At 40.6% G+C, this 25,856-nt stretch overlaps 3 protein-coding genes and 1 non-coding gene across 4 annotated transcripts; 2 read left to right on the forward strand and 2 right to left on the reverse strand.

The window, feature by feature from the left end:
• Positions 1 to 37: 37 nt before the first annotated feature.
• LOC101291721 (endoglucanase 13-like) lies at positions 38 to 2,642 on the forward strand. The gene is made up of 7 exons (XM_004298565.1): positions 38 to 163; positions 616 to 828; positions 943 to 1,356; positions 1,470 to 1,556; positions 1,694 to 1,846; positions 1,952 to 2,233; positions 2,331 to 2,642. Exons 1-7 carry the CDS (start codon positions 38 to 40, stop codon positions 2,640 to 2,642), a joined length of 1,587 nt encoding a protein of 528 aa, XP_004298613.1.
• On the forward strand, positions 119 to 191 carry TRNAA-AGC. Its single transcript has one exon. It is a non-coding gene; the product is annotated as a tRNA-Ala (tRNA).
• Positions 2,643 to 2,756: 114 nt separating the features above from the next.
• On the reverse strand, positions 2,757 to 19,618 carry LOC101292500 (sacsin-like). Its single transcript, XM_004297696.1, has 14 exons — positions 19,263 to 19,618; positions 18,389 to 19,115; positions 12,293 to 18,282; positions 10,311 to 11,821; positions 9,809 to 10,072; positions 9,362 to 9,582; positions 8,994 to 9,265; positions 6,574 to 8,859; positions 5,832 to 6,411; positions 5,622 to 5,754; positions 4,963 to 5,486; positions 3,945 to 4,860; positions 3,328 to 3,503; positions 2,757 to 3,110 (listed from the first exon to the last, which is right to left on the reverse strand). Exons 1-14 carry the CDS (start codon positions 19,616 to 19,618, stop codon positions 2,913 to 2,915), a joined length of 14,154 nt encoding a protein of 4,717 aa, XP_004297744.1. The 3' UTR covers positions 2,757 to 2,912.
• A 1,058-nt stretch (positions 19,619 to 20,676) lies between these two features.
• LOC101292789 lies at positions 20,677 to 24,647 on the reverse strand. Its single transcript, XM_004297697.1, has 18 exons — positions 24,494 to 24,647; positions 24,340 to 24,394; positions 24,078 to 24,253; positions 23,702 to 23,809; positions 23,526 to 23,621; positions 23,333 to 23,443; positions 23,138 to 23,239; positions 22,962 to 23,003; positions 22,696 to 22,824; positions 22,477 to 22,575; positions 22,342 to 22,392; positions 22,163 to 22,248; positions 21,970 to 22,087; positions 21,792 to 21,889; positions 21,620 to 21,710; positions 21,446 to 21,537; positions 21,053 to 21,342; positions 20,677 to 20,914 (listed from the first exon to the last, which is right to left on the reverse strand). Exons 1-18 carry the CDS (start codon positions 24,524 to 24,526, stop codon positions 20,886 to 20,888), a joined length of 1,806 nt encoding a protein of 601 aa, XP_004297745.1. The 5' UTR covers positions 24,527 to 24,647; the 3' UTR covers positions 20,677 to 20,885.
• Positions 24,648 to 25,856: the final 1,209 nt, after the last annotated feature.

Genomic DNA, 25,856 nt, shown 5'->3' on the forward strand with positions numbered 1-25,856 from the left:
ATCAACGGCTTCCGCGCGCGGGTGATTTTGAGCTTCCATGTCAGTCCACGTAGGCAGGCTTCTTACTATGAGTGACGTCACAGGTATTACACGATACAAAAGGAACGAGGAAGCAAAAGGGGATGTAGCTCAGATGGTAGAGCGCTCGCTTAGCATGCGAGAGGTACGGGGATCGATACCCCGCATCTCCATTTTGTTTTTCATCTTTTTTATCTTGGTTTTGTACTTTTAATTAGGATTAAGGATTTCTTAGGATTATGATCAAATGTAATTTAATTTAGTAGTTCATAAACTTTTATCCACTTTCTTTTCCTGGTTTGATTAAGAAGAGTATCGATTGGATTCTGATTTAAGATTAAATGGTAGAATGGTAATCTAAATTATACATTTCTCGATATCAAGAAACCAGTTGCTTTTAAGAGTAGTAAATATGTTTTTACAATAAGAGAGAATCTGATATTGGGGAAAAACCAAATCATGTGATAATAAATGAAGACGTAGTTTCATCTGTTTATTTTTTATATATAAATATAGATGGATGTTGAAATGTAGTAGAGTTGACATCTCAACATTGAAAATTACTGGTGATTTATGATGATCATGGTGTCTGTGCAGAGCAGTAGAGGGGTCTTCGGTTTGGTTATTGGATCATTAGCAATGTTTCTATTGTTCCAAGGAATTGCTTGTCATGCAGACTATACACAAGCACTTACCAAGTCATTGTTGTATTATGAGGGTCAACGCTCAGGAAAGTTGACTCCTAATGGCAAACTCCAAAGAGTGGCTTGGCGAGGAGATTCTGGACTCAACGATGGCAGTGATGCTGGAGTAGGATCCTTTACATACACATAGTGATCTTCCTACGTACATTGATACATATTAATGAAAGTTTGATTAGGTGTGTGTATCTAATCTAATAATGAACATTGTGTGCGCATGCAGATTGATTTGGTGGGAGGCTACTACGATGCCGGAGACAATCTCAAGCTGGGATTTCCGATGGCCTTCACAGTAACAATGCTTTCATGGAGCACAATCGAGTTCCACGGCAAGCTCAGGGAAAAATATGAGCTTCCAAATGCTCTTCGTGCTATCAAGTGGGGAACAGATTACTTGATAAAAGCACATCCACAGCCTGAAGTGCTGTATGGCCAAGTTGGGGGTGTTGATTCGGACCATCAATGTTGGCAGAGACCAGAGGACATGACCACCTCAAGGAATGTCTTCAGGATTGATGACCAACACCCGGGCTCTGATCTCGCCGCTGAAACTGCCGCTGCTTTGGCTGCTGCCTCGATTGCTATAGGTCGTTTCGATAGAAGTTACTCATCCCTACTTGTAACTCATGCAAAGCAGGTAACTTATACCTACTTAATTATGAAGCACTATACCTTCTAATTAATTAGATGTTCAATTACAAAGAGATCTTGGAATTTTATAAGCTCTTGTTATATATGAATTGAATGCAGCTCTTTGATTTTGCTCGCAATCATCCCGGTGCTTATCAAGACAGCATCCCTGAGGCAGGGGAAGTCTACGCCAGTAGTGGGTATCAGGTATAGATCGATTTCGCTTTATAATCACCCTGCAAATGTGTGTCATTCCTAGTCTGGAAAGGAGAAATAATTCCCTTTCTCTACCTCACTAGATTCGTTATGTACGTGATCAATGTGTCTTATAACTTTGGGGGCAGGACGAGATGCTGTGGGCAGCAGCATGGCTCCATCGTGCTACTAATGAAGGGCAGTACCTCGAGTTCCTAAGTGAAGCCGGAGATACAGGTGGAACAAGAACAACATTCTCATGGGATGACAAATTTGTCGGTGCACAGGTTTTGGCTGCAATGGTACGCATGTACTCTTCATGTCCACAACACTAATCACCGGATCACAAACAAAATTGACCTTGGTTTACTTAAAGTTAATGACAAGAAACCAATTTTATACTGCAGCTTGTAATGAAGGGAAAAGTTGATCCTACGGGGAAATGGGGGGAGTATACGAGCTATGCAGAGAATTTCATATGTTCGTGCATTCAGAAAGGAAACAACAACGTGCAGAAGACACCCGCAGGCTTGCTTTGGTTTCTGCCATGGAATAACAATCAATATGTTGCCACTGCTTCATTTGTAACTAGTGTTTATTCCGTTTATATGGAGGCTAATAAGGCCTCCATCAACTGTCCTGGTGGCGTTGCTCACCCCTCTGATCTCATAGCATTCGCCAAATCACAGGTATTTATCTGATACTTGAAACCCTAACCCGATCGACTAGCTTCTGGGAACTGGGAACAGACCAGATCTGATTCATTTCTACGTATTACAACTACAGGTGGATTACATCTTGGGTTCAAACCCAAAAAACATGAGCTACATGGTTGGATATGGATCGAATTATCCTAAGCAAATTCATCACAGAGCAGCATCAATCGTCTCAATCAAGACGGATCCAGCTCCGGTGACATGCGAGGGTGGGTTTGACTGGTTTCACAAACCTGCACCGAACCCGAACGTGCTGGAGGGAGCAATTGTGACCCCAGATGAAAATGATGGTTTTGCGGACGACAGGAACAACTACCAGTTAGATGAACCAACAACCGTTACTAATGCTCCACTGGTTGGTGTCTTAGCTTACCTTGCTTAACTGAGTCAACTCTCATGAACCAACTCATGCTCGTATATGTTTGTATCCTGCTTGTCTATCAATAAATGAGAAGTCATGTTAAGTTTTATTTACCATCTTTCGCTTGTTCTTTCATTCTTTTTTGTCGCATTAGTTGTCAATTTTCAATGTGTATGATATGCACGAAAACTATACAGACTAGCGTTATGTACAAAAATAAAAAAAATAAAAAATTGTACCGCTAACCTAAAACTGAAAATTATGAACAGAACACTGGATAACCTGGGATTCTTATGGCCGAAAAATTCTCAGAGTTTTTGAGACCTGGAGCCGACAAAATGGACACCTAGAAACAGCAGAAGAACACCTCCGGCAAAGTACATGACCACAAGGAACTATTGTTATGTCAACTTCAGCACTCAAGCAGACCCTACAGACCCAAGCTGCTTTTGCTGTATCAGCTTCTTTTGCAGCAGCATCAGCCTTTTCCTGCAAATTAGTTCAATAATATGAAAAAGAGGATTTCCTAGAACGTCGAAAGAATATGATTGTGGTATGAAATAGCAAATAAGCCTCGGCATTCAGTCTCTTATTATTACTATTTTGAAACCGGTGCCACTTTCATGAGACCTAAAATACAGATGCATTTTAGCAAACATGATATGCTGTAGTAGAGCAAAGACGTGCTTAAGCCGTTGTCACAAACCTGTTCAAGCAGAAGTGAAGTCTGCGACTCTTTCAATTGTTCTTGCAGCGTTAATGTTTTTTGCAGTAGGGACTGCTTCTCCACATCCATATAAATTCCAGCAGCAGAGAGCATCTCTTGTACTGCTTGCACGAGTTCTGCAGGTGATACAAGGCCATACTGCAGGTCTTTGCCAGCTTGTGGCTGCCCAAAGAAACCAATTTGAGTTTAATGCTTACGAAAATCCAACCAATTTGACATTGGATGAGAGTTGGAAAACAAACTGGAGTTAAAGTGTCTTCCAATCCACCCAACAAGTAAACCATGATGGTAAAAACAAAGGACAAAAACTAACTTTTTTATCCTACAGATTAAAGATCAGGACCTCATGCAAACATAAGAAAAACAAAAGCAAAACACTAGAGAGAAAGCAAAGAAACCAAACCGGGAAACAAAGAGAGGAAAAGTAGGTGATGATCCTCATTTGAAGTTAACTACTGTCACTCAAGGGTATATGGCTCTTGAAATAGTGGTAGAGTTTTCCAAGATTTGAAAGGATCAAGTATTGCAGGATCATCCGTATAAAAAGAAAGCTTAAAAACTTAAAAGAAAGGAACAGTATGCCAACAGAGGGGTACATACCTGAGAAGCTCTTGATTTGCCACTTCCAGAAGTTTCTGGCATGTCTATACGAGTTCTGCTATGATCCATTGTATGAGCATCATCCATAGACATTGGTAAACTCTCACTTCCCATTGCTACACTTTTGAACGAAAAGACATGAGAAGATAGAAGAGGCTGCATCAAACCCAGTGAAGTCTCCACCTTGAATCTATATAATGCTTGGCCAGCTGATGGTCGAACATCCTCCGGAACTCTACCATATTTGAGCTTTTCTCCATTCTGAGACCGCCATGCCACTATCTCTCCAGCGTAAAATGGTCTTAATGGATGAAACTGTACTTGATGAACATCTTGGGGTAACAGTTCTTTACCTACCAATCCATTGCTTCCACTGGTGGCTTCCATTTCTTGCTTGTCAGAACAAAGCTTCAAAAGATCAATGATTGCAGTTTCAGAGCCTCCAGGACAGATGAATAAAGATCCAATAGGTAATGGAGTGGGGGACCCTAAGACCAGACTCACAACAATTGCGATAACATCAAAAACAGAAATATACGGTGGTGGTTCAGAAACTAATATACAGGTATTAGTCCGGTTAATGAAGTAAAGTGTCTGATGCATGGATCCATTAACCCACTCTGGGATGATGGATTCCTTAGCAGCATGGGTAATGTCTACAGAATGTGGGAGGAGCAAAAAGCGGGTATGGAGGCACTTAACAAACTGCAACTTTTCTGCAACAGATTCTAATAAGTTTTGTACGGTATCCAGAGTTAAATGCTTAATTGCAGGAATGTAACTAGCCATGCTGTTCACAACCGTCCATACAGCACTCTGAAGTGACTTGCTCAACAGTTTCTCTCGGATGGCTACAATTGGAACTGATGCTATATGATCCAAAAATTCCACATGTTCCTCATGATCTAATTCCTACATCCATACAGCAGATTTTGCATAATATTAAAACAACAGCAGTTTTGCCAAAACAAAGCAAGAAAATTTTAAGAAATTAAGTTAAGAAGATCATGCTACCTCTATGACTACATCAGACAGCTTCTTTATCCCCAGAACAGTACAAAATCTCTCTGGAAGATCTGGGTGAATAAATCTTAACCTGGAAGGGTTAATGCGCTTTACAAAACGGGATCCATGGGAATCAATATACGCACAGGAATTCGCATGAACTAGTCTGCAGCTATCATCAGGGACGATTGCTGCTGATTTCCAATTGGGCCCATTGGACATGTCATCTGCAGTAGCTCCATCACAGATAAAATACAAAATTTCTAGCACAGCACGGAGTTCATTTGGATTTAGACGTTGATATCCACAGGTTTTCTGAAGATTCAAGAGAAGATCCCTTGCAGAGGCAATGGATAGCATGTCCTGAAGTCCCAAATCTTTTAAAATCTTCAAAAAGGGAAGATATGAAGACGGAAGTTCAAATGCAAATGGGGATAAGTTAATTGTTAGGCGGGCAAAAAGAAGGTTTGCAGTCACAAGGCGTGTGCCATTTGCAGCAGGTATAAATGGTACTCTTTGCAAGTCCGTTATATCTGCATAGAAAAATATATTATGAGGAATCTATTTCAAATACCAAAATATATCAGGAGCCTTAGTGGTACCAAAATATTTCTCAGCTAGTCCACATATCTGAAATGGAGTTTGCAAGCAAAGCATGAGGATTCTACCTGAAGAAGAGAGAGAATTCCAAATCTTATCCAGGTACTTTAACACCTCACAAGAAGCGTCATCAACAGTCATCATACCAGACACAGTTGGCCAATGAGCAAGTGTGTCTTCACCACCATTTCTCCCAATAATCTGAGGCACGATTATTTTACGATTTTAGCACAAGAATCATCATCCTCGGTAAAACTAAAAAAGACTAGAAGAGTTACCTGCAAGTGCTTTATTACTGTAGGAAAAGCTGGAGGGCTCCTAAGCTGGAGGGAACCCCAGGAGTAATCGGGAGGAACAACATTTTGTCTCGAAAGAATGGGAGCACAGCTCCAAGCCAAAGGCCAATCCTTTAGCAGAATAGCTTCGCTATATGAAGCGAGCACTCTCTTGCCACCTTTTTTTCCAGCAACATTTGGAAAACCAAATTCAGCAGGTATGCATTTAATCTTTCCAAGAAGATCACAGAAGTTGTTGCTGTAGAGGACAGCAAAGTTCGAGAAAATTGCTTCAATAACAGATCCAGCCAACGTCCATACTTCCATAGAAACTTCACTCTGAGAGTTGGTTAGGTCGTCAAAATCATCCAAATCTCTGGATCTCATGCATTCACTTCCAAGAAAATCCACTCTTTTGGCACATTCAAGTATTACATCTGATTCTATTGCAGTTTGCAGGCCAGTTTTCCTTAAAATTCGAAGCCACCGATCAGCAAAAAACCTTTCTCCAGGAAACTTTTTCCTCTCACCAGAGAAGACAGATGTTAATAAAGCATCACCAGGATCAAACAAATCCTTGGGCCTATACAGATCTGTGCAAAACTCATCAGCATTCCTTACAAACTTTGTCTCCTTTAAAGCTTCAACTACAGCGGTATCCATTTGGAGGTCTTGCCAATTTGTGTAAAGATATATCAATATATCTTCCTTTTCAGGTTCAGGCTTACCTTCAAACCCAGGCAACCCAAATCTGACTAAAATCTGTTGATCATGCAATTCTTGGACTCCAAGTGCTCTAAGTAATGTAAATTCAACTGAATCAGTGGTATAGGAAAGACAACGTTCATCAAAGGGCTTGAGGAATGAAGTTGTGGAGATCATACACAGATCATCACTGATCAATCGTGTATAAGAACCCACAACTGTTTTATAAATAGGAAGTGAGCGCAAAACTTCAAGTTCTTCCCTTCTGTAATTAGAGCCATTAGACAAGAAATCATTAGCAAAAAGTGCAAAAAGCGCATCACAATTTGGAGCTGAAAGGGAAGTGACTTCGGAGAAATAGCCAGCAGTTTTAGCCGCAACCATCTTAGACGCAATAACTTGCCCTAATGATTTTTCAGGGGGAGGGAAGCAGTTGCTTGGGGCAGCACAGTGTAAGAAACCTATATCAAATATAGGTATGTTGCAGTGGTTCAGAAGTGACAACAACCACGGGTGTTGGTTTTTAGTTACTTCAAAAGCTGAAATGTATGATTGAATTGTTTCGGATTCAGGCATATGATTGCTTCCAGTTGCACTAGTTTCTGAAGCATTTTCTTCTGAAGTTGGATCAATAAGAAGGGGTGGAATGAAGACCAAGTCCCGCTCCCTAACACGGCATAATATTGGCCGACCAAGAAAAGCCGGAATTAGAGGCCAATCAGAAAAAAGCAAAAGATCTTCTGAAGAGCCGTTGAAATTCTTCCAAAAGAGTCGTATCCATTCAGGGGAAGGGCCACCTTCACCACTGGAGCTTGATTTATTATTCTCCCATGAAAACCAAGGAACCATGTTTGAGCCCATTACATAACTCGCCCAGTTCGCATGAAAAACTAGCTTCATATGACTGGCCAGTAAATGAAGAGAGAAACTTTGCAGTTTTAGTAATGATTGTAGCACACCATTTGAAAATATATCAGCGAGGATCGGTCTATCCAATACTTTAGGGTGAACAAACTTTTCAGCCAAGGAAGCCATCAATGCCTGCTGCTCTGTATTCCCAACCCAAAGTTCAGTAAACCCCAACTTAGTTAAACGGTTTGCTGCAGTTGGACATGGCAAACCTTTGAGCTCAGCTGCTATTGATAGAAGATTCAGGTCTCCATCTCCATAGATGCTGTTACCACTACCTGCAACCATGTTCCTCTGAACCAAGGGCCCCCCAGACCTACCAATATCCACCACGACTCCACGGCCAAAATCAAATAAAGCCTTGCCCAAACTTGTCACCATCTCAATTGCATCTCCTGAACTGGCAGCATTCTGTGTAGATGATGCTGGATAGGTGTGCAAATTAGTAGATGACTGGGAAGCAGAACTCCCACCAGCAACTTGGCGATCCCCTCTAGTGTTATTGTGGTCAACTGTCAGGGAATTTCCAGCTGAATTGAATGAATCTCCAATCTCAATATCAGACAAGCAGTACTCAAGCACATCTGCATACATATCAACTGATCGGAGAACAATTGATGATGAAGAAACTCTTAACAGATTCCGTACCATCTTTGGTTTCACTTCCCGAACTGTAATTCCCAGGGCTTGGATTTCGGTCACCAACTCCCAAGGTACTGAGAACACTGGGTAGTGCTCCTTTACAAAGCTGCAGACTGTAGCCGGAAGTAAATTCCCACCCACCCCATGTCCAGGTTGTGAAAGAAACATACCCTCTTCAGCCTTGGCAAAATTTCCTGAGTAAAGCTGCCACACAGGAAGGTCAACTATACGAGCATAAAAAGGACTTATCACCTGTTCAATTACACATTCCCAATCTGATTTAAGCACTTCAATTGAAGGTATACTGCCATCTCCTGGTTGTTTGGCCAAATTATGCCTGTTGGACCTCGGCCAAAAGGAATAAATTTGATCTCCGTAGCCCTTCAAAGACAGGCTGACTGCAAGACCAGCACTTGATTCAGTTGTGGAACTAGAAGGATCTATTCTTAATCTCTGGATTTCCAATATCAATTCAATGTAGGAATCACGAACACATGACATCAGCTCTTTGTTCCAAGCTTCCATTAATAGATTTCCAGCATCAACCCGTGCCTCTGCTGAGGAAGCTTCTTTGTCTTGATAATTAAAGAGAGAACGACCTCCATTGTGACAAACCAAGAAGCATCCAAGAACAGTAACAGGTATATTTATACCACCAGACAAAGGAAGGGGGGACATGATAGAGCTCGTTAGACAAACATCAACAGGATAGCCATCTCGGGAAATATGTGCTGCAACTCCAGCGACAGGTGTCAGGTTGTATGCCAGATATCGCCTGCAAAGAAATAAGTGGATGTCAAACATACTTCTACATTTGTAATGGAGACTGCAGAAAAAGATTATAAAAAATAAAAATAAAAAATAAAAATAAAAAAGGTGTATATATATCTAACTTTCTGTATGTCATACCTATCAAGAGCCATATTTCTTGTTTGCCCAGATCCCAGGCTGAGTGCAACAAGCCATCGATCAACAACTCTTGCTTCCCCTCGTTTCAAGTTCACATCAATTACTTGCAATTTGGTTGCAGCATTGGAGCTATTAAATAACCGAGATATTTGGAACTTCCTCCATTTCTTTTCCGAAAACGGATTCCTCATGATAGCAGATGATGCGTCAATGCTAACTGAATAGTCATGGCATGGCTGTGCACTTCCTTCCTCCCATGTAGAGATTGACACCTGATCATCCATAACATTATTATATGTGAAAGGCTGTATAAAAATACATTGGCAAAAAAAAAAAAAAAAAAAAAAAAAACTAGTGCACTAACATACCTGCATTACTGACTTCAAGAATATAAGTGATCTAGAAGAATGCTCCAAAAATTTCTCAGTAATCTGCTTTACTTTCCTTAATCCAAACTCAAGTTCATTATTCAAACATTCAGATGATAGAGGCATGCGAATAATAGTAGAATCCAATGACGGCCATGGCCTACTATGGTCAATCAGCATAGGATTAAATTGATCACGGAACCGATCAGTTAAATTTGTACCTGAAATCAAGCATTAATGAAGTTGACTAGTCAAATCTACTCAGCAGAAGATAAAACAATAGTGCAGCTAGAAAACATTGATTTAGCAATGAATAAAAGAGCTAAAAACACATTGATCTGATCATAAAGGTTATGATAAAAGTGCAGATACGGATAAACCTGAATATGTTGGGCACATCATACAGCATAAACAACTTAAAAGAAGGAATGATCAATGAATAATTACCGGTCAGAGAAAACATTTTTGCCGCAGGAGTACAAGTTGAAGGTGCAGCAAGGACTGAACCACGGGGATCGAACATATAATAGTAGCCACCAGAAACAACAGAAAGGACATCACAGACAAAATAGCAGCTAAGCAAAGCCAAACCATAGTTCACAGTAGCACCCCTTAGTCTCCATGGAGGTAGAAATTGGAGACTACTGACTTCCTCTCTACTCAAGCTAGCTCCTTCCAGGACAGCTAATAAGGCAGGCCCTTGAAATTCCCCTACACAATCACATGTTTGTCAACAAAATTAGAATAAAGCCCAAGTTCATGGCAAGAATCCTTGCAAGTGATGCTTTGACCTAGGTATGATGTAACCTTCCATAAATAAAGTGTCTCAACTTAGGTTAGAAATGTTATTAATAGTTACAAGGCCAAAAGTTTATTGAATTATCCAATACAAGACATTCCAATACAAGACATATTTAGAAAAACAAAAGTTCACAGAAAATTGATTTACCCATATTGTGTTGCAGCAAAGACTGCCGAGGATGTTCCCTCTTGTCAAAGATCAGGTGCAACTTATTGGCTTTGCAACAATCTGCCAACTCAAGCAGGTCGAACAATAACAAGTCATTGTCCCCATACGAAGCTAAAAGGTCTTTTATTTTAGCAAAGTCCATGCACGGAATATCTTTAGTCATTTCATCATCAACTAAAGAGAGGCTACGAAGTGATTGTACCCCTAATCTATTTGCCAGATCATTGCTGATAGTTGGATGTACAAAATGTTTCCCCCCAAGAGTATTGTGTTCCATCCATGGTGCATCATTATACACAAGATCGCCAGCATCCATCAGAACTCCAGAAAAATCTGGAATTAAAATTGGAGTGTTAGAAACTTCAAATGGTGGTTTCTCAGAGGAACAGTCTGCTACAGCATCAAGGACACAATGCGCAAAATTTAACTGATCTGTTGAGAGTGGGAATCCTTTCACATCAATCTGCAGGCGTTGCAAGACATGCAAATAGTCCGAAACATCAAAACTAATTCGTACGCCTAGCTTTATAAGCAAATCTCTGAATTCTGATAATTCCGATGGGACAACATACAAGTATGGAGTAAACTTCACAGGCGAATCAAATGCAAGCGCATTTGGAGCTACAAAGTTATCCCCAATCCAAATCCAGGAAACACCATGTAAAGCTGACTTTAGCTCCGAAAATTCATCAGTGCCAATATATTCTTGCAATTTTGAATAGAGTGATGGGATTCCCTCACTAAGTGCAGCATCAGCATCTTTTATGTCATCTGAATGTGATTTCAGCTGGAAATACAGCTTAGGTAGCTCGACCAACTGCCTGGACAAAACATTTATGTTCGGCGGATCCATCCAGCCAAGCTTTTTTTGCAGGTATGTCGAGTGGCATACACCATCTAGTATATGCATCGAGCAGGAAACCACAAACATCTGGGATTTAGGTCTCACGTTGCTCGGTGATGCTACCTGGTTACTGGATTTCAACCATGGGATTCCTTTGAGAGGTGGATCGACACATACAGGACACCAAGCAATAGCCCTCATTTCAGTCCAAAAGTCCTCTTCTGGTTTGTCACCAATCAACTCGTCAACAAAAGAATTTATGTCCGGATCATCTACATTTACGTTCTCATTGCTGTTGGGAGACTCAACGTAAATCACATCAGCATCCTCCGTTCGAGTGTTGTTTGGGAAAACAGCATTGGTCGACTCATCAAGATTTCCCTCTTCCATAGTAGACAGCTTACATGATAGAGCATCTAAACAAACAAGTAACTTTCTCCCATAACTTAGTGTCTCTGAATCCCTTGAAAAATGCAGCAATGAAACTGATCTAGCACAATCAATCAAACCAGAATATCCCAGAGTTTTTCGGAGACCAAGTGTATTCAATATCTCCAGAGTTTCCATATCTGAGAACTTATCAGAAGGAAAAAAGACTTCTCTGTGTAGCACCTTTGTTAAAGCAGTGACTCTAGGATCATAGAGCCTGTGAAAATATAATAGATTTAAACAGCTTTATATCCTTTCAGAAAAGTAATTGAAGGAAGATCGTAAATGTAGGACATTCTGGTAAAAGCAGTTTGCATCAATGAGTGGCCTTATCTTTATTTGTTACTGTTACAAAGGCTCAAGTATTTAAATTTGATTATAGCAAGCATATAGTTGAATTGAGGTTGCTTATATGCACAAACCTTGAGGTGAAAAAAATATAATAGCATGCTAAACGTTGAGGTATGAACATCAAAAGTACCAGAATGTCAACCGTAATTGTAAAAGAAAAACACATACCAAAAGCAGAGAAGAAGACATATAATAAATTGAACACCATATGTATTTTTCCTAAATCTACTATCTGCTTTTTGTGACTAATGTAATTAACAGACTAAGACACCATCCAAGCTCCATACTACCAAAAAAATAAAAATAAACAATATAGAGAGGCCATGAGAAGTTATACCGCGAAGGCTTCTGCCAAGATCCATCAGCTGCCAAAACGAAAGGTATTTCGGAAATTGCAGATTTCAAAGAATTATCCTCTTCAACTAAAACCTGCACTCCATGGAGAATGGCTGTAAGAGAACCCTGGTCTGAAAGGAATTTTGACATACGGTTAAGCACATGATCTCTGTAGAATTCCATCCTGGAGGGTTCTTCTATCTCTAAATATCTTCTCAAAATAATTTTTTCTTTCTCGGATTCGGTTCGTACAAAGTCATCATTCAGAAAATCCTCCTGAATATCACCAGGTTTAAGCAATTTGACAGGGTTACTCAAACTTACAAACTTTCTGCTCTTATATGACTCAAACATAGGAAGGTGCTTCAAGACATCAATATGCTCATCTTCCATTTTCTCTTCGATAAACCACTTGGACTGAAGAATGAAACTCCGAAGTTCATGTAACTCTCCTTCTGTTGCATCAATAAAAAGCCCCTCAATGTTCTCTAGCTTACCTGCAACTGCCAGAAACGCATTTAATAAGCCAATTGCTGTTGGCAACTGCACAAATCTTTTCAACTGGGGATGATCTACAGCGAGATCATGCCTCAGGAAAACACATCCTATTTTCAGCAACAAAGCTGACATGTTCTCACTCCACCCATCATCCTTGATTATGCTTGAATTGTCAACTAGTTGCACAAGACAACTGTTACCAACAGGCAAAATTGGCCATTTAGAGAACAGTGACAAGTCATCACATGATGACCTCAAATAGCTCCAGAGAACTCTTACCCACTCTACACTCGGTTGTCCTTGCTGACCAGGAGCCCATGTCACCTGTTTGGCATGATGCCACTCTGCAGGAAGTATTCTTAAAAAGAGTTTCTCCAGTAAATGACATGAAAGAAAAGAAATATTGGAGGCCTCGCTTTGGGCTATGTAGCACAACTTCTCGTAAACTCCTTCAGGAATTGCGGAATCTACAAGTAGATTTGGAACCGAATCCTTGAGAAGATCATACTCATCCCCTCGCGCAATATATATTCTTTCCCCGATTCCATTTTTGTCAATTATGGTAAATGAACCATCAACAAGGGGTAATAAAGGCAAACCATACAAACCAGCAGATTGAACAGGCATCTTCAAGTCAAGTAGACAATATTCAAGGGCCAATATCATTGTGTTTCTATCTTTAAATTCCCGTTTCCTTCGAATTAACAAAGTCTTCAACAACTGTGGTGTCAAAAAATGCAAGGCGGGGCAAACATCCTGAAATCTCTCAACAATTGGCTTGGAAACAGTGACCAGAGGTAGACCAGCATCTGATAATGCTTCAATAAGCTCATCTACCTTGTCAAAAGTAAAGTCAGGAAATATAGCTTGTTTGGTTGAGATCCACTGGCCTCCTCGAGCTTTAGTATATAATACATGAAGGCCACAATCAGCAATAAAAGTATATAGTTCCCTCACCACTAAGGCCCAAGGTTCTAATCCTCTTGTCTTAGGCCAAAGTGAGAAGAACAAATCACACGGACCAATCTCAGGTGCAATTTTCTCTAGCATATGCCCATAAGCAGGGGCAACCACTCCTTCAAGCAAGTACATATTCCAATCTGAGCGCTTTTTTCCACCACCAGCCATATCATTACCAAACCAGATGTCCCTCCTATTTGATGATAACTCGAAATAAGCATTAACATGTGCTGGAAGACCAGTCGTAATTGGCAGCGGTAGAAAACAGAAAGCACGGCCCTCAATATCTTTTCTATCTTCAGAGGGACCTGGAGGGCCTTGAAATAAATTGGAAGTAACAGCACAGGGCTCATTGCTCTCTGGGATATCAATTGTTTGCAAGCCAACCTTGGAAGAGTGTAAATATGCAGCAACACATGCCCAGGGGAAATAAGTATGAGACTTGTCACTGAAAACTGGGAACTTCTTCTTTGCCTGTCCACCACCTATACACTCGGAAGTTATCCAGCTGTGTGATACATTACCAGATGAGCTTTCTTCTGTGATTTTAACCTTCTGACACTTGAAGGGCAGCTCTTTATCTGCTGAATTTCTCAATTTCTTTAAGAATTGCTCTTTATCCATTCCATTGTGCCGATTACCATCAAAGAGACTAAACACATCCTGTTGTGCATTGGGTTCCATTCCAGGCTCACTGTTGGAATGCTTGTTGACACGATGTAAAAGTTTCATTTCATGTCCGCTTCCTTCCTTTACAAAAACAGAGATGACTTTCACATTACGAAGAAAGAGCAACGTCTCAGAAACAACTTTTGAAAAGGAAAAAAATAGGGACATGACATCTTCTGGTGCATATCCTTCTTTCTTAATCTGGCTTCGAGAAGCAGCACTAGCACTCCTAAGTGGAAACCGGAAAAGCGTTCCAGGAAATGGATGCTGCAAGTCACAGCCAAAGTGTAAAAAGGGAGAAAACTGATCAGGAAATTGTTCCATAATCTTTCTTCCAGAAAATTTTATCCTTAGGCCAGGGTGAGAGGGAGAGATCCCAGGCAAATTACAGGCATGAGGATCAAACATAACAATGTTTTCGCCAGAAACAAATGTGGGGATGTCTGTAAAATGGTACACACAATTAAAACCCAGTCCAAACCTCCCTATCGCGAAAGGTTTTTCTAGCTTGCTCTCCTGGCCAATCCGTGAGATTGCATAAAGATCTTGCGGACTAAATACAGAGTCATTGAAACAGTACAATGCAGGACCTTGCCAGTCCGCCATTTCAGGTGAAAGTACTGAAGAAGTCCCATATTGAGTTTTGTCCAGGAGAAAGTTCACCTCAGAAGCTCCAGCATCCTCTGCATTTTGAACCAGCTCAAAAAGAATTCCAGGTCCATCTGCATACATTTCAAGTATGTGTTTAAGTCTAGTTGTCAGTGCTTCATGCTGTCCAAAAGCTTCAGCAGCACCAGATAAACTCAAATTCATTGAATCAGCACTCTCAGCCAGCAATATCCTACGTAGAGAGCAGACACCAAGCTTCTCTGCAACATCAATTGATATGTTCCCATGCACAAATTTCTGTACTGTTCTCCTTGCATTAAGTGGCATATTAGAAGAACCACCAAAAGGGCTATCATGATCCTCTGAGCCAAGCAACCAGGGGGCATCATTATAAACTAAGTCACTGGCAGGATATAATCTGCCTGACACATCTGGTAAATAAATTTTAACTTTCTGGTTGTGTATCTGAACTTCAGCTAGATGCTGAACAACCAATAATGCTGCTCGGATTTCCTGTGAGTCAAGAGGAGTAGATCCTTTCTTCAAAGCCATTCTACACAAAATATTGGCATAGTCTGTAGGCTTCAGGAATTCTCGAATTCCAAGCTCCAAAAATAATTCCTTGAAAACTGCAAGATCAACGGGTATAACACGTATATAAGGAGCCAGATGAATTGGACCATTAAGGACAACCTCATCTACAGTTGCAAATCCATCTCCCACCCAAATCCATCGGCTGCCTTCAAGAACAGCCTTTACTATGTCCATCTCATCAGAATTAATCAAACCTGCCAGAATTGAATATATCCTTGGCATTGCCACAGCTAACTCCTGCCGAAGAACCTGATCATTCACAATCTCATTGTTTTTCCCAAGCTCCAGTAGTTGGGCTGCAATGACACTTCCACCTGGTGGAGAAGACCACCCAAGGCTAGACGATAGAGCTGTAGATGAGCACTCCCCATCTAGTATTCGCATGCTAGCTGAAACAAGCCACATGTCTGCTTGCAATCTCACAAGCTTTGGAGGGGCAACTGTGGATGACACAACAGGCCATGGCAAAGTTAGAAATGGGGCAGAAACTAAAACTGGACACCAAGAAACCAGCCGAAGATCATTCCAGAACTTCTCAAGATTAGATTTTAGGTTACGAGGTCGGAATGCAGTTCCAGCTCGTGACAACATTCTGTTCACCGTTCCTTGATCGCCACTTGCTAGATTGGGTATCCATTTCATTGCATTAACTTCCAAGTATGACAGCAGAATTTTCCCCCTTAGATGTGCCTTTTGCTGATCCTCATGCATTAATCGTTCCACCTGTTGAGCACTTTGTATGATTGTCTCAGGGGTCACAGATGTTCTAAGGCCCAAACCTTGCAGCATGTCCAAAATTCCAGGCTCTTGGAATGGACCATAGGGAAAACTATCAGAATCATCTAATAATGCATATAATTCTTCATTACGAGGATCATATAATGCAGTAGGACATCTAAGAGCACCACTTAGGGTCGGGAGAAATTCCAAGTTTCTCAAATATTCCCTGAATGATGTGTCCTCAATACACAGCTGGGGTAGGTTTTGTATAATAGATAGAACAATATTGTTCCTTACCTCAGGTTGCAGCTCCCCAACTCTATTCAAAACCTGCTGCTTATAGAAGTGTGCCTTCCCCATTCTTTCAATACCATAGTATCTTAACAGAATCTGCAGCTCAGTATCTGAGCTAATAAGGAACTCAGCTCCAAGGAAGCACTCAGGAATGTCCAATGGTGGCAAGTACTTTCGCGGATTCTCAAGATCTGAAAATTGGAAACTTTGAGTAGATCCTCCACCATAGACTTTATAGATAGGCAGCCTCTTGCAATTCTGTATGGCAGACTCATTTAAACAGTCTCCAAAATACCACTTCGGGTCAAGAAGAAAACAACGAAGTTCATCCCTCTCTTCCGCTTCCAGACTATGAAAACATGTTTCTATGGTGCCACAATTCAATGAGACAGCGTCATATATAGATTCGACAAGGCCAGTAGCATTACCATCACTAACATAATGAAATAAATCGGAGTGTTCAACTCCATAATTTGGGTTCAGAATCTTGCAACCAATTTTAACAAGTACACCTTGCACCTTGTCTGAAAGTTTTTCTGCATTCATCAATTTAGACTCTCTAGATGCTCTATACAGATAACCCGAAGTAGAGGGCAGTATAGGCCATTCACTAAAAATAGACAACTTATCGCATTGATTCCGAAGATATTGCCAGAACAGCATAAACCACGAAGAAGTAGGATGATTATGACAAGACTCTGGGTCCCAGCAAACTTTGCTTTTATACTTCCAGTCAGCAGGTACGAATCTTGGAAAAAATTGAAGAAAGTACTGAACATTGAAAATTAGAAGGTTTGCCTTTGAGGACTTCGCAATAGCAGAGAGTCTATGCAGTAAGTTCATAGGAATATCCCGATCTACTATTCTATCATATATTTGTTGAGACAGCCTGAATTCTAAATCACTGCAAATGAAATAAGAAATTCCTTTCCAGGCTTCTGACAACAATCCAAACTCACCATTTGCCAATGGAAGCAAAGGCAGATTACAAGCATGTGTCCCAACATCAGCATCAAGCAAATCTTCAAGACAATATTCCAACAATACAAGCTTGTAAGCTTTACCCAGAGACGAAAGAAGTCTGCACTCCCTGAGGAAACAACGTACTGTATCAGGAGTGACTACCTTCTGCCTAACAGTGGAAGCATATTTCAAAAGCATGTCAAATAAATTGTTAGGCAAACCAACAATAGGCATTCCCAGCTCAATCAGGGCCTCACCAAGTTCCTTGCTCTTAGTAACTTCCTGATCATGTAGAAAAGCTTCAACTGGTGACACCCATTTTCCACCTTCAATTTCTGAATACAATACAGGAGCAATTGAGATGTTTTTGTAGATGTGCTCAACAAGAATATTCCATGGCTCTTCAAAAGAACCGCTTGGCCATAAGGAATAGTACAGCTTCTTGGACTCTAGCAGTCCTCGTATGCCAAGAAGAAGCTGTGTAAATGCAGGCGCCACAACATCTTCTAGAAGAAGCCTGTTCCAGACAGAACGAATTTTCCCACTTCTGTCCATATCAGCCCCATACCAGATGCCACGACGATTTGACGAAACCTCAAAGTAACCATTAACTTGTACACTCAAACCAGTTCTTACAGGCAGCGGAAGGAAACAGAATGCCTGACCAGCCCTAAGTGCATCGTTCTGTTTAAAATCAAATTTCACTAGCATCAGTTCATTTGGATCTTACACAGATGAAAACAACATAACAACTAGAAAAGGCATAGACGAATTTCTTATGGCAACTGACCTGTTCTGAATTATCTGTGATGCAAGCAGCAACTGATGCCCACGGCAGCAAGTGCATATCATATTCCTTAGAAGCAGTAGCTGCAAATTTGCCAATCCTACTGGATGTGGATGCCAGTGCTTGTACAAGATAAAAACTATCTGTCCTCTTCTCCGCTTGGGTCCCTGTCAATGCCTCCCTTACAAAGTCCACTGAATAGCAGTCCACCTGAGACTCTGTAGAATTTACCGACTTGGGAAATCTCAACACTGCCTGCCGATGACGAACAATATCATCACTCGCAGAACTGACTGAGCAGGAATAAAGCTTCCTTGGCTCAGAGTCCTGGGCATCCCACACATACATTTCGACACGCAACACACTCTTGAGGAAAAGTAATGTGAAAACACCTTCCTCATACAGTTGAACCAACAAGGAACTAAGGTCGTCTTCGGAATATTCTTGCCTGGAAAGCTTACTGGTCGCCGCCTGCTCGGCATTCCTCAAAGGGAACCGGAATAGAGTCCCGGAAAACGGTGTCTTCATGTCACAGCCAAAAGCACAGTAAGGAAGGAACTGGTCTCTATATACAGAAATGGCTGAAGAAGAAACATAGTCGATTCTCTTCCCGGGATTCGAAGCCGAAACGTTTGGAAGGAAAATGCCTTGGGGATCAAATAACACCACATATTTCCCACTCACAAACGACGGCAAATCAGTCAAATGGTACACCGAGTTGAATCCAACCCTAAAAAAACAAACAAACTCAGTACACAATTATCTATTTCCCGCCAATTCTACTATCCCTGACCTAATTAAAACCTAGCAAGCTCTTCAAACCCTAATTTAATCAAAGAAAGCAACCAGAGTAGAGCAAAAGAAACCAAAAACTCACCCGAACCGGCCGGTCTTCGAGGCCTGGCCGTGCTTGCTGCTCCCTCCGATCCTCGAAATGCTGACGAAATCCTCCTCGGTGAAAACGGCGTCGTTGTAGGCCAAGAGCGAAGGTCCCTGCCAGGGCGCCAATGTCTTGGACAGAAGCGAGTCGGAACCGTGGAGGCGGCGGTCGAGGCAGAGACGGACGGTGGTGGCGCCGGCATCGTCAGCGTTCTGAATCAGCTCTTTGAGCACGGTGGTGCCCTCCGGATAGTTGAGTAGAACCTCCCGGATTCGCCTCGTGAGGTCAACCTTTTGACCGAAGTCTTCGAGAAATATCGACTCCGGCGTCGGAGACGGAGACGGAGACTCCATTGCTGGCTTAGCTATAGAACCATCGGCTTTGAAATTTGGGAGGTTGTATAGGAAACCGGAGAGTGAAGCAAGCTGTGAATGGAGAATTGTGATGAAATTGGGATTATTAATCGACGAAACAGCAAGGGGATTTACTATGTTCTCGCAGCTCTGAAATATTTTTTTACGGGAAACAGTAAATGGATATTCATTAAGGGCCAGGCCCAAAGTTACAAGCCCACTGGATATAAATAGCCCAATACGTACATTGTTGATGCATTTAGTCTCATGGCCATGGAGGAAACTCATGATAGGAAAAGTCCTTACTTGCGAACTTTTTGAGGAGCTCAATCGCATTTGGTCTTAAGAAGATGGTTTTAGGGTAACGTGAGAACATTGACGAGGCTTTATGGATCTATCTATCGATATGTTTATCCACGATCTTCAAAAAAATTGAGTTTATTTTCGAATATGCGTAAAGCAGTGGATGCTTAATTAGATGAGAATTACAAGGCAATTGTTTGATTTAGGTTTTGGGTTAAGTTATAGGATCAATGTGATGCAATCATAATATTTCTGATCTATCACAAGTCACCGATTTTGTGTCTTTATTCTTACATTATGTGTTGAACAGGTGGGAAGGCTGCTGCTGCGCAACCACCAGGCCCCGATGGTCTATGGGTTCTTATTTCTACAGCAAGGGTGCGTGAGAATGGTGAGATAAGTGAAGGAGCTAGCGACATTCATGTTCCCATGTATTGTTGGCCTAGAAGTTGCCCCGCAAGAATCTTCCCGTCTACAGAACCAGAGAAGATGCAACCACGGACGACAAGTTTTCCAGTTTCTCGTGCTTATTAAGCACTTGTGTCAACTTAGAAAAGCCTGAAACTCTGTTGTTCTTCACTTAATCACTCTTCTGAATCTAAATAAGATCAACTTTTGAGAGAGACAAACGCACAACTCCCAGTCGAGGGAGGCTGTCCATTAGAAGCATAGAAATAGATTTTAGCATTCTATTCAAAGAATGATGTTGTGGACTAGACAATAGAGTAGAACAAATGAAATAAACACTACTTCCTCTCCAAAACCAATACTAGCAATAATCTTATCCCAAATAAGTTTCTACAAAAATGATGACCAAATAAAATATTTTATAATAGTTGAAATGTCGAAATACAAAAATGCCACTCGCCTTATACGTCATGTTCAAGGTCTACGGAAAACATTAGATACGCATCTAAAATAAATTAACATGGATAATACGCCAAATCTTTATCAGGGGAACCGCCTATTCGTCATTGAAGGTGGTCTTCTTCCCTGCAGTAGTACAAAAGGGAACAATGAGAAACTGAAACATACGAAAAACCAGATGCCCTAAATGCCAGACACATCTACACCCTACAAATAAAACTAAATGACTAGAAGCACTTCATGAGAAAGATTAATGATATTGACCTGTTCCAGGGGTAGCGAGGCTAGGGCCTCTGCCTCCTCTGCCTCCACGCCTACCACCAGAATCCCTACCACCACGACGGCCGCCACTGTCAAATCGACCACCACCTCGACGACCACCACTGTCAAATCGACCACCACCTCGACGACCACCACCAGGTCTCTCACTGGTAAAATCACCTCTAGGTTTGGCAGGTTGGACACTCAAATAACAGCCGTTTCCGAGATCAGAATTATCAAACTCCAAGGCTTTGTTGAGAGCATCAGCATCTGTGAAGTCCATGTAAGCCATCCTGATATTGATAAAAACAAATATCGTTAACCACAAAAGGACCATTAACAACACAATTGGAATCAGAGGTATCACAGGAATAGAGGAATAAAATAAGCACATACCCTTTGGGGGCGCCAGTGTCATAATCTTTCGGGATGGACACCCGTGTGATGTCACCACAAGACCCAAAATGACTTTGCAAGGCACTTCGAATCTGTAATGACAACGTTCAGAAAAATGGATACAATACCAGAAAACAGAAAAGATAAAGCTAAAATTTATGGGACAGAATTTACCTCGTCCTCCCCCTGTGTTGTGTCAAATCCTCGTACAAATATTGTCTGTGACTGACCCTGTCCTCCTCTCTGATAAGAGTTGCCCTCTTTGCTGTAAGGTGAAGGAAAAACATAAACAACGGGACAACAGAAATTACAGCTTCATATTACCGGTTAAAGAGATTATATATACCCGCTATGAGGAGTATATGCACCCCTTTCACCCCTTTCACGAGCCAGATCAAGCCTGATCGGACGACCAAACAAATCAGAACCATTCAAACCCACAGCCTGCATAAAACCGGGTTTAGTAACAAACATTGAAAAACAAACAATTAGCACATCCTACTAGAACCAATCAAAACATCTACCTTTTGGGCTTCTTCAGCAGTGGCAAACTCTACGTGTCCATATCCCTTGAAATTTCCATCAGCATCAGAGGAGAGCCGGACATCAACAACTTGGCCGACATTCTTGAAGAACTCCACCCTATACGAATCGTACTGTTAGATCAACACCACCAAAACCAAGTCGATTGAAGTTCTAATTGAAGGTAACACTTACACATCTTTCTGCTCAATATTGTATGACAAATTGCCAGCAAACAAAGTCTTAGAACCCGACGTTTCTGGGGTAGCAGGGGTTTTAGGCTGCAAATTATAATTTGAAGGGTCAGAACAAAATATTTGGTGATATAAATATACAAGAATGAAGGAAATGAAAAAGGAGAAAAGGTCCATTACAGCTTTCTTTTCAGATTTTGATTGAGCATCTACCATCTCTACATCCGAGTCCTGTTCAGAATGTGTAATATTAATATGTTGAAAAGGGTGAAACAAAATTTAATGGAAAAATTACACAGTTATTAGAAAGTAAACCTTTTTCTTTGGAGTCTTCACATCTTCCTCAGATTCTTCATCTGAACTTTCCTCATCCTCGTCTGAACTACTTTCCTTTTTAGCAGCTTTGGCAGGGACCTTTATATGAGCAATCAGATAGAAGACACGGAACACGGTAATCAACAGAAGAGACAGGTAAAATAAAAATATAAATGAAAGAACATGAAATTAGTAATAATGTTTTAAAAAAATTCATACATCAGCCTTCACCTTTTTAGTTTGCGGCTTATCATCATCATCTTCTTCATCAGAGTCGCTTTCACTTTCACTTTCACTTTCACTCTTTGAAGGTTGAGCTGCTTCAGCAGCAGGTTTAGCATTCTTTGGCTGCAGAGAGACAAATATACTGGTAATGTAACTGCCAACTAATGATTAAAACAAAGAGATCTGAACAATTGTACTCTTAACTCAAAATTAGCACGCATAAAAAACTATCACTTGGTAATGTAACCGGCAAAACAAACCTTTTCTTCCTCTGAATCATCAGACGAGTCGTCACTGGTATCCTGCTAACAGTAATATACCTTTTTCAAAAACTTTTCCTAGAGTATTTTGAAAGATACCTCACTAGAATTCAAAGAGTAATACAAACCAAATAAAATGAAATTATCTATTGTGAGTCCAACAAAAGGTAACACACCTCATCATCAGAATCACTATCTTCAGAGCTGCTTGAATCTGGCTTCTTTGCAGCAGGAGCAGCAACCTTCTTTGCAAGTGCAGTAACCTTAGCAGGAGTTTCCTACAATGAGAAGACAACAAAGAGAATTGAGAAACTTCATGCCAATATATCATTTCAACAATATAAAACAAAAATATAAAGTTGAAAGGACACCTCATCATCCTCTGAATCATCACTTGATTCTGAGGAACTTGAATCATCTTTCTTCTTGCCATTCTTAGCAGCAACTTGTGGCAACTTTGTGGGTGCTTTTGCTTTAGGAACCTGGAAATAAACAGATAAACCCGAATTTAGAAACTACAATTATTCACTTTACAAAACAGGCATAGCTATACCAGATACTCACTTCCTCCTCGTCAGAATCATCATCAGAAGATTCTGAACTTTCAGAAGACTCGGCTTTTTTCCCATTGGTAGGAACTCCAGTTTTGGCAGCAGGTTTCTAATGCCATGAAAAACAGAACAAATATTACAAAATGAAAACACATGGTTCTGTGACAGAAAATTTGATGTATTACTCACTTCATCTTCATCAGAATCTGAAGAGGATTCAGAACTGCTGGACTCTTCCTTTTTAGCAGCTATGGCTGGCTTTTTAGGAGGAACAACAGTCTTGGTTTTGGGAGCAGGCTGAAAAAAAAAACAATCTATCATTCTTCATGGTGTTCCAATTACAATATCAAGAAGAGAATGTCACAATTAACAATCATGGTGAAAGTATATAAACCATCAACCAAACACAATGATTTATAAGACACTCAAATTTCTTTTACCAAAGAATTAAGTCACAAAACAATATTAGCCATTAATACCAAATAATTTTCTAAAACATGATTTATTTCATCCTCATATAAAACCAACACCAACAAAACAAAACCAGGGGTAGTTGCATTCAAACCTTCTCATCCTCTGAAGAACTGTCAGACTCATCCTCGCTGCTGCTCTCCTCTTTCTTCTTCTTTTGCGTCTTGGCTTCAGCCTTAGTCTTCTGAATGGCCTGAACAACGGCCACATCCTTCTTCTGCTTCTTCGCACTCACCGCCTTCTCAATTACATTCTCGGCTTCCCTCTTGCCTACAACACAAACACACACGCCGAAAGTTAACACACAAAACCTAAAATAACACAGTAAATAAATTTACACCACAACCAAAAGGTACCTCCTTTCTTTCCAGACTTGGAGACTGGGACTACAGCAGCGGGAGCTGCCTCAACCTGTGAAAAAAATACAGAACGATTAGATAATCGAAGCCATGAAAGCAGCAACAGCTGAAATTTACGAGCCAAGAAAGTTCAGAAGGGAAGGTATCATACCTTGGTGGCTGACTTCTTGCTTGACTTGCCCATTGGAAGGAGTAGAAGGGGTTATGGAGGAGAAGAAAGAAGAAAAGGAGGAGTGGAGGCTGCTCTGAAAAACCCTAAGGAGGTAGGGTTTAAGAGGGAGCGGTGGAAATTTGGGAATGAATGAGAGAGAAGAGGTGAGCGATGGTCCTATTTATATAAAATTCCGCCTCGTGAGAGGGTTAGGGTTTTTCACGATGCGAGCGTGTGAGGGTTTTGAGCTGTTTGAATCTGCGCCGCTGGATTGTAATGGACCCTTTTCTTTATTCCCAAACAATTATTGGACACAGGCTTGGGCTTTGCAGGTTTGATCGGGCTGGACCGGAGAGAAGGCCCAACACCGCACCATATTATGACCAAGGATTAAAATCTCTGCCTGATATCTCTTTTTTTCGAATGATCGATATATCTACAAGGGTAAATATCTTATCTTCCACCGTATCTCCGAAATTTCTCTAATACCGTCAAATATCTTCGATATTTACGATATTTACGATATATCTTCGATATATTAAAAATATATCTGTAAAAAAAATTCACATAATGAAAAATCATGTTCAACAAATATTCGTGTGATGAGTAATTCCCTCGAGTATATCTGAATCTGAATGAATATGGACAATCAGTGGGAGGATTGAACAATTTTTCATCTGAAGAAAATTATGATCATGTCTCCCAAGATCATGATCATGACTTTAGAAGTACTAGGTATGGAGCACAAGAGGATACCATGTATAGGAGGAGGGCTAGAGGTGTAAATGATGGTCAGGATGTTGCGCTAAGTTTTGAATCTATCAGTTTAGATAGTGAGACTGGAACCTCAAATAAATGCCAAGAAGGTAACAATCAATATGGCTATAATGTTTATGACTATAATCAATGCGCAGAAGTCAGTGATTAGTTATCCAGTTTGATTAATCCTTAGTTCTTTACTATCCACGTATAGGGGAAATAGTCGGCTGCTCAAAAAAAGNTATATATATATATATATATATATATATATGATTATCATATTCAACACTACAATTCGTATTATATGAGTTGTATGTTTTAATTTGGTCTAATTATTGTACTTCTATGGACCAGCCTGCGTCTTATCAACAACCTAGATTATCATTCTAGATATAAATGAAGTTGATGTTTGTAATTTTTATATGTAAATCTAATAATTTAAATATTTTAGGAAAAAAAAATTCTTCCCAAAATCCCGATATTTTTTCTCGGATATCCCCGATATATCTGATATCTCATTTTTTCAAAATACCGATAGATACACCGATACCGATATTTTAATCCACTTCACTTCTTAGCCAAATGAGATTAGATTAACAACACA

This window comes from Fragaria vesca, linkage group LG4 (genome assembly GCF_000184155.1).
Source record: "Fragaria vesca subsp. vesca linkage group LG4, FraVesHawaii_1.0, whole genome shotgun sequence".
NCBI classification, from domain to species: Eukaryota; Viridiplantae; Streptophyta; class Magnoliopsida; order Rosales; family Rosaceae; genus Fragaria; species Fragaria vesca.

Coding starts and splice junctions, on each gene's coding strand:
- LOC101291721 (XM_004298565.1), top strand. CDS start 38: ATGTCAGTCCACGTAGGCAGGCTTCTTACTATGAGTGACGTCACAGGT. Junction 164..615: donor GCTCGCTTAGCATGCGAGAG/GTACGGGGATCG, acceptor GTGTCTGTGCAG/AGCAGTAGAGGGGTCTTCGG. Junction 1,847..1,951: donor CACAGGTTTTGGCTGCAATG/GTACGCATGTAC, acceptor TTTATACTGCAG/CTTGTAATGAAGGGAAAAGT.
- LOC101292500 (XM_004297696.1), bottom strand. CDS start 19,618: ATGGAGTCTCCGTCTCCGTCTCCGACGCCGGAGTCGATATTTCTCGAA. Junction 8,860..8,993: donor AGAAATATGGCTCTTGATAG/GTATGACATACA, acceptor ATTTCTTTGCAG/GCGATATCTGGCATACAACC. Junction 3,111..3,327: donor CTTCACTTCTGCTTGAACAG/GTTTGTGACAAC, acceptor ACTAATTTGCAG/GAAAAGGCTGATGCTGCTGC.
- LOC101292789 (XM_004297697.1), bottom strand. CDS start 24,526: ATGGGCAAGTCAAGCAAGAAGTCAGCCACCAAG. Junction 24,395..24,493: donor GCAAGAAGTCAGCCACCAAG/GTATGATACCTT, acceptor TTTTTTTCACAG/GTTGAGGCAGCTCCCGCTGC. Junction 24,254..24,339: donor CAAGTCTGGAAAGAAAGGAG/GTACCTTTTGGT, acceptor TTTGTGTTGTAG/GCAAGAGGGAAGCCGAGAAT.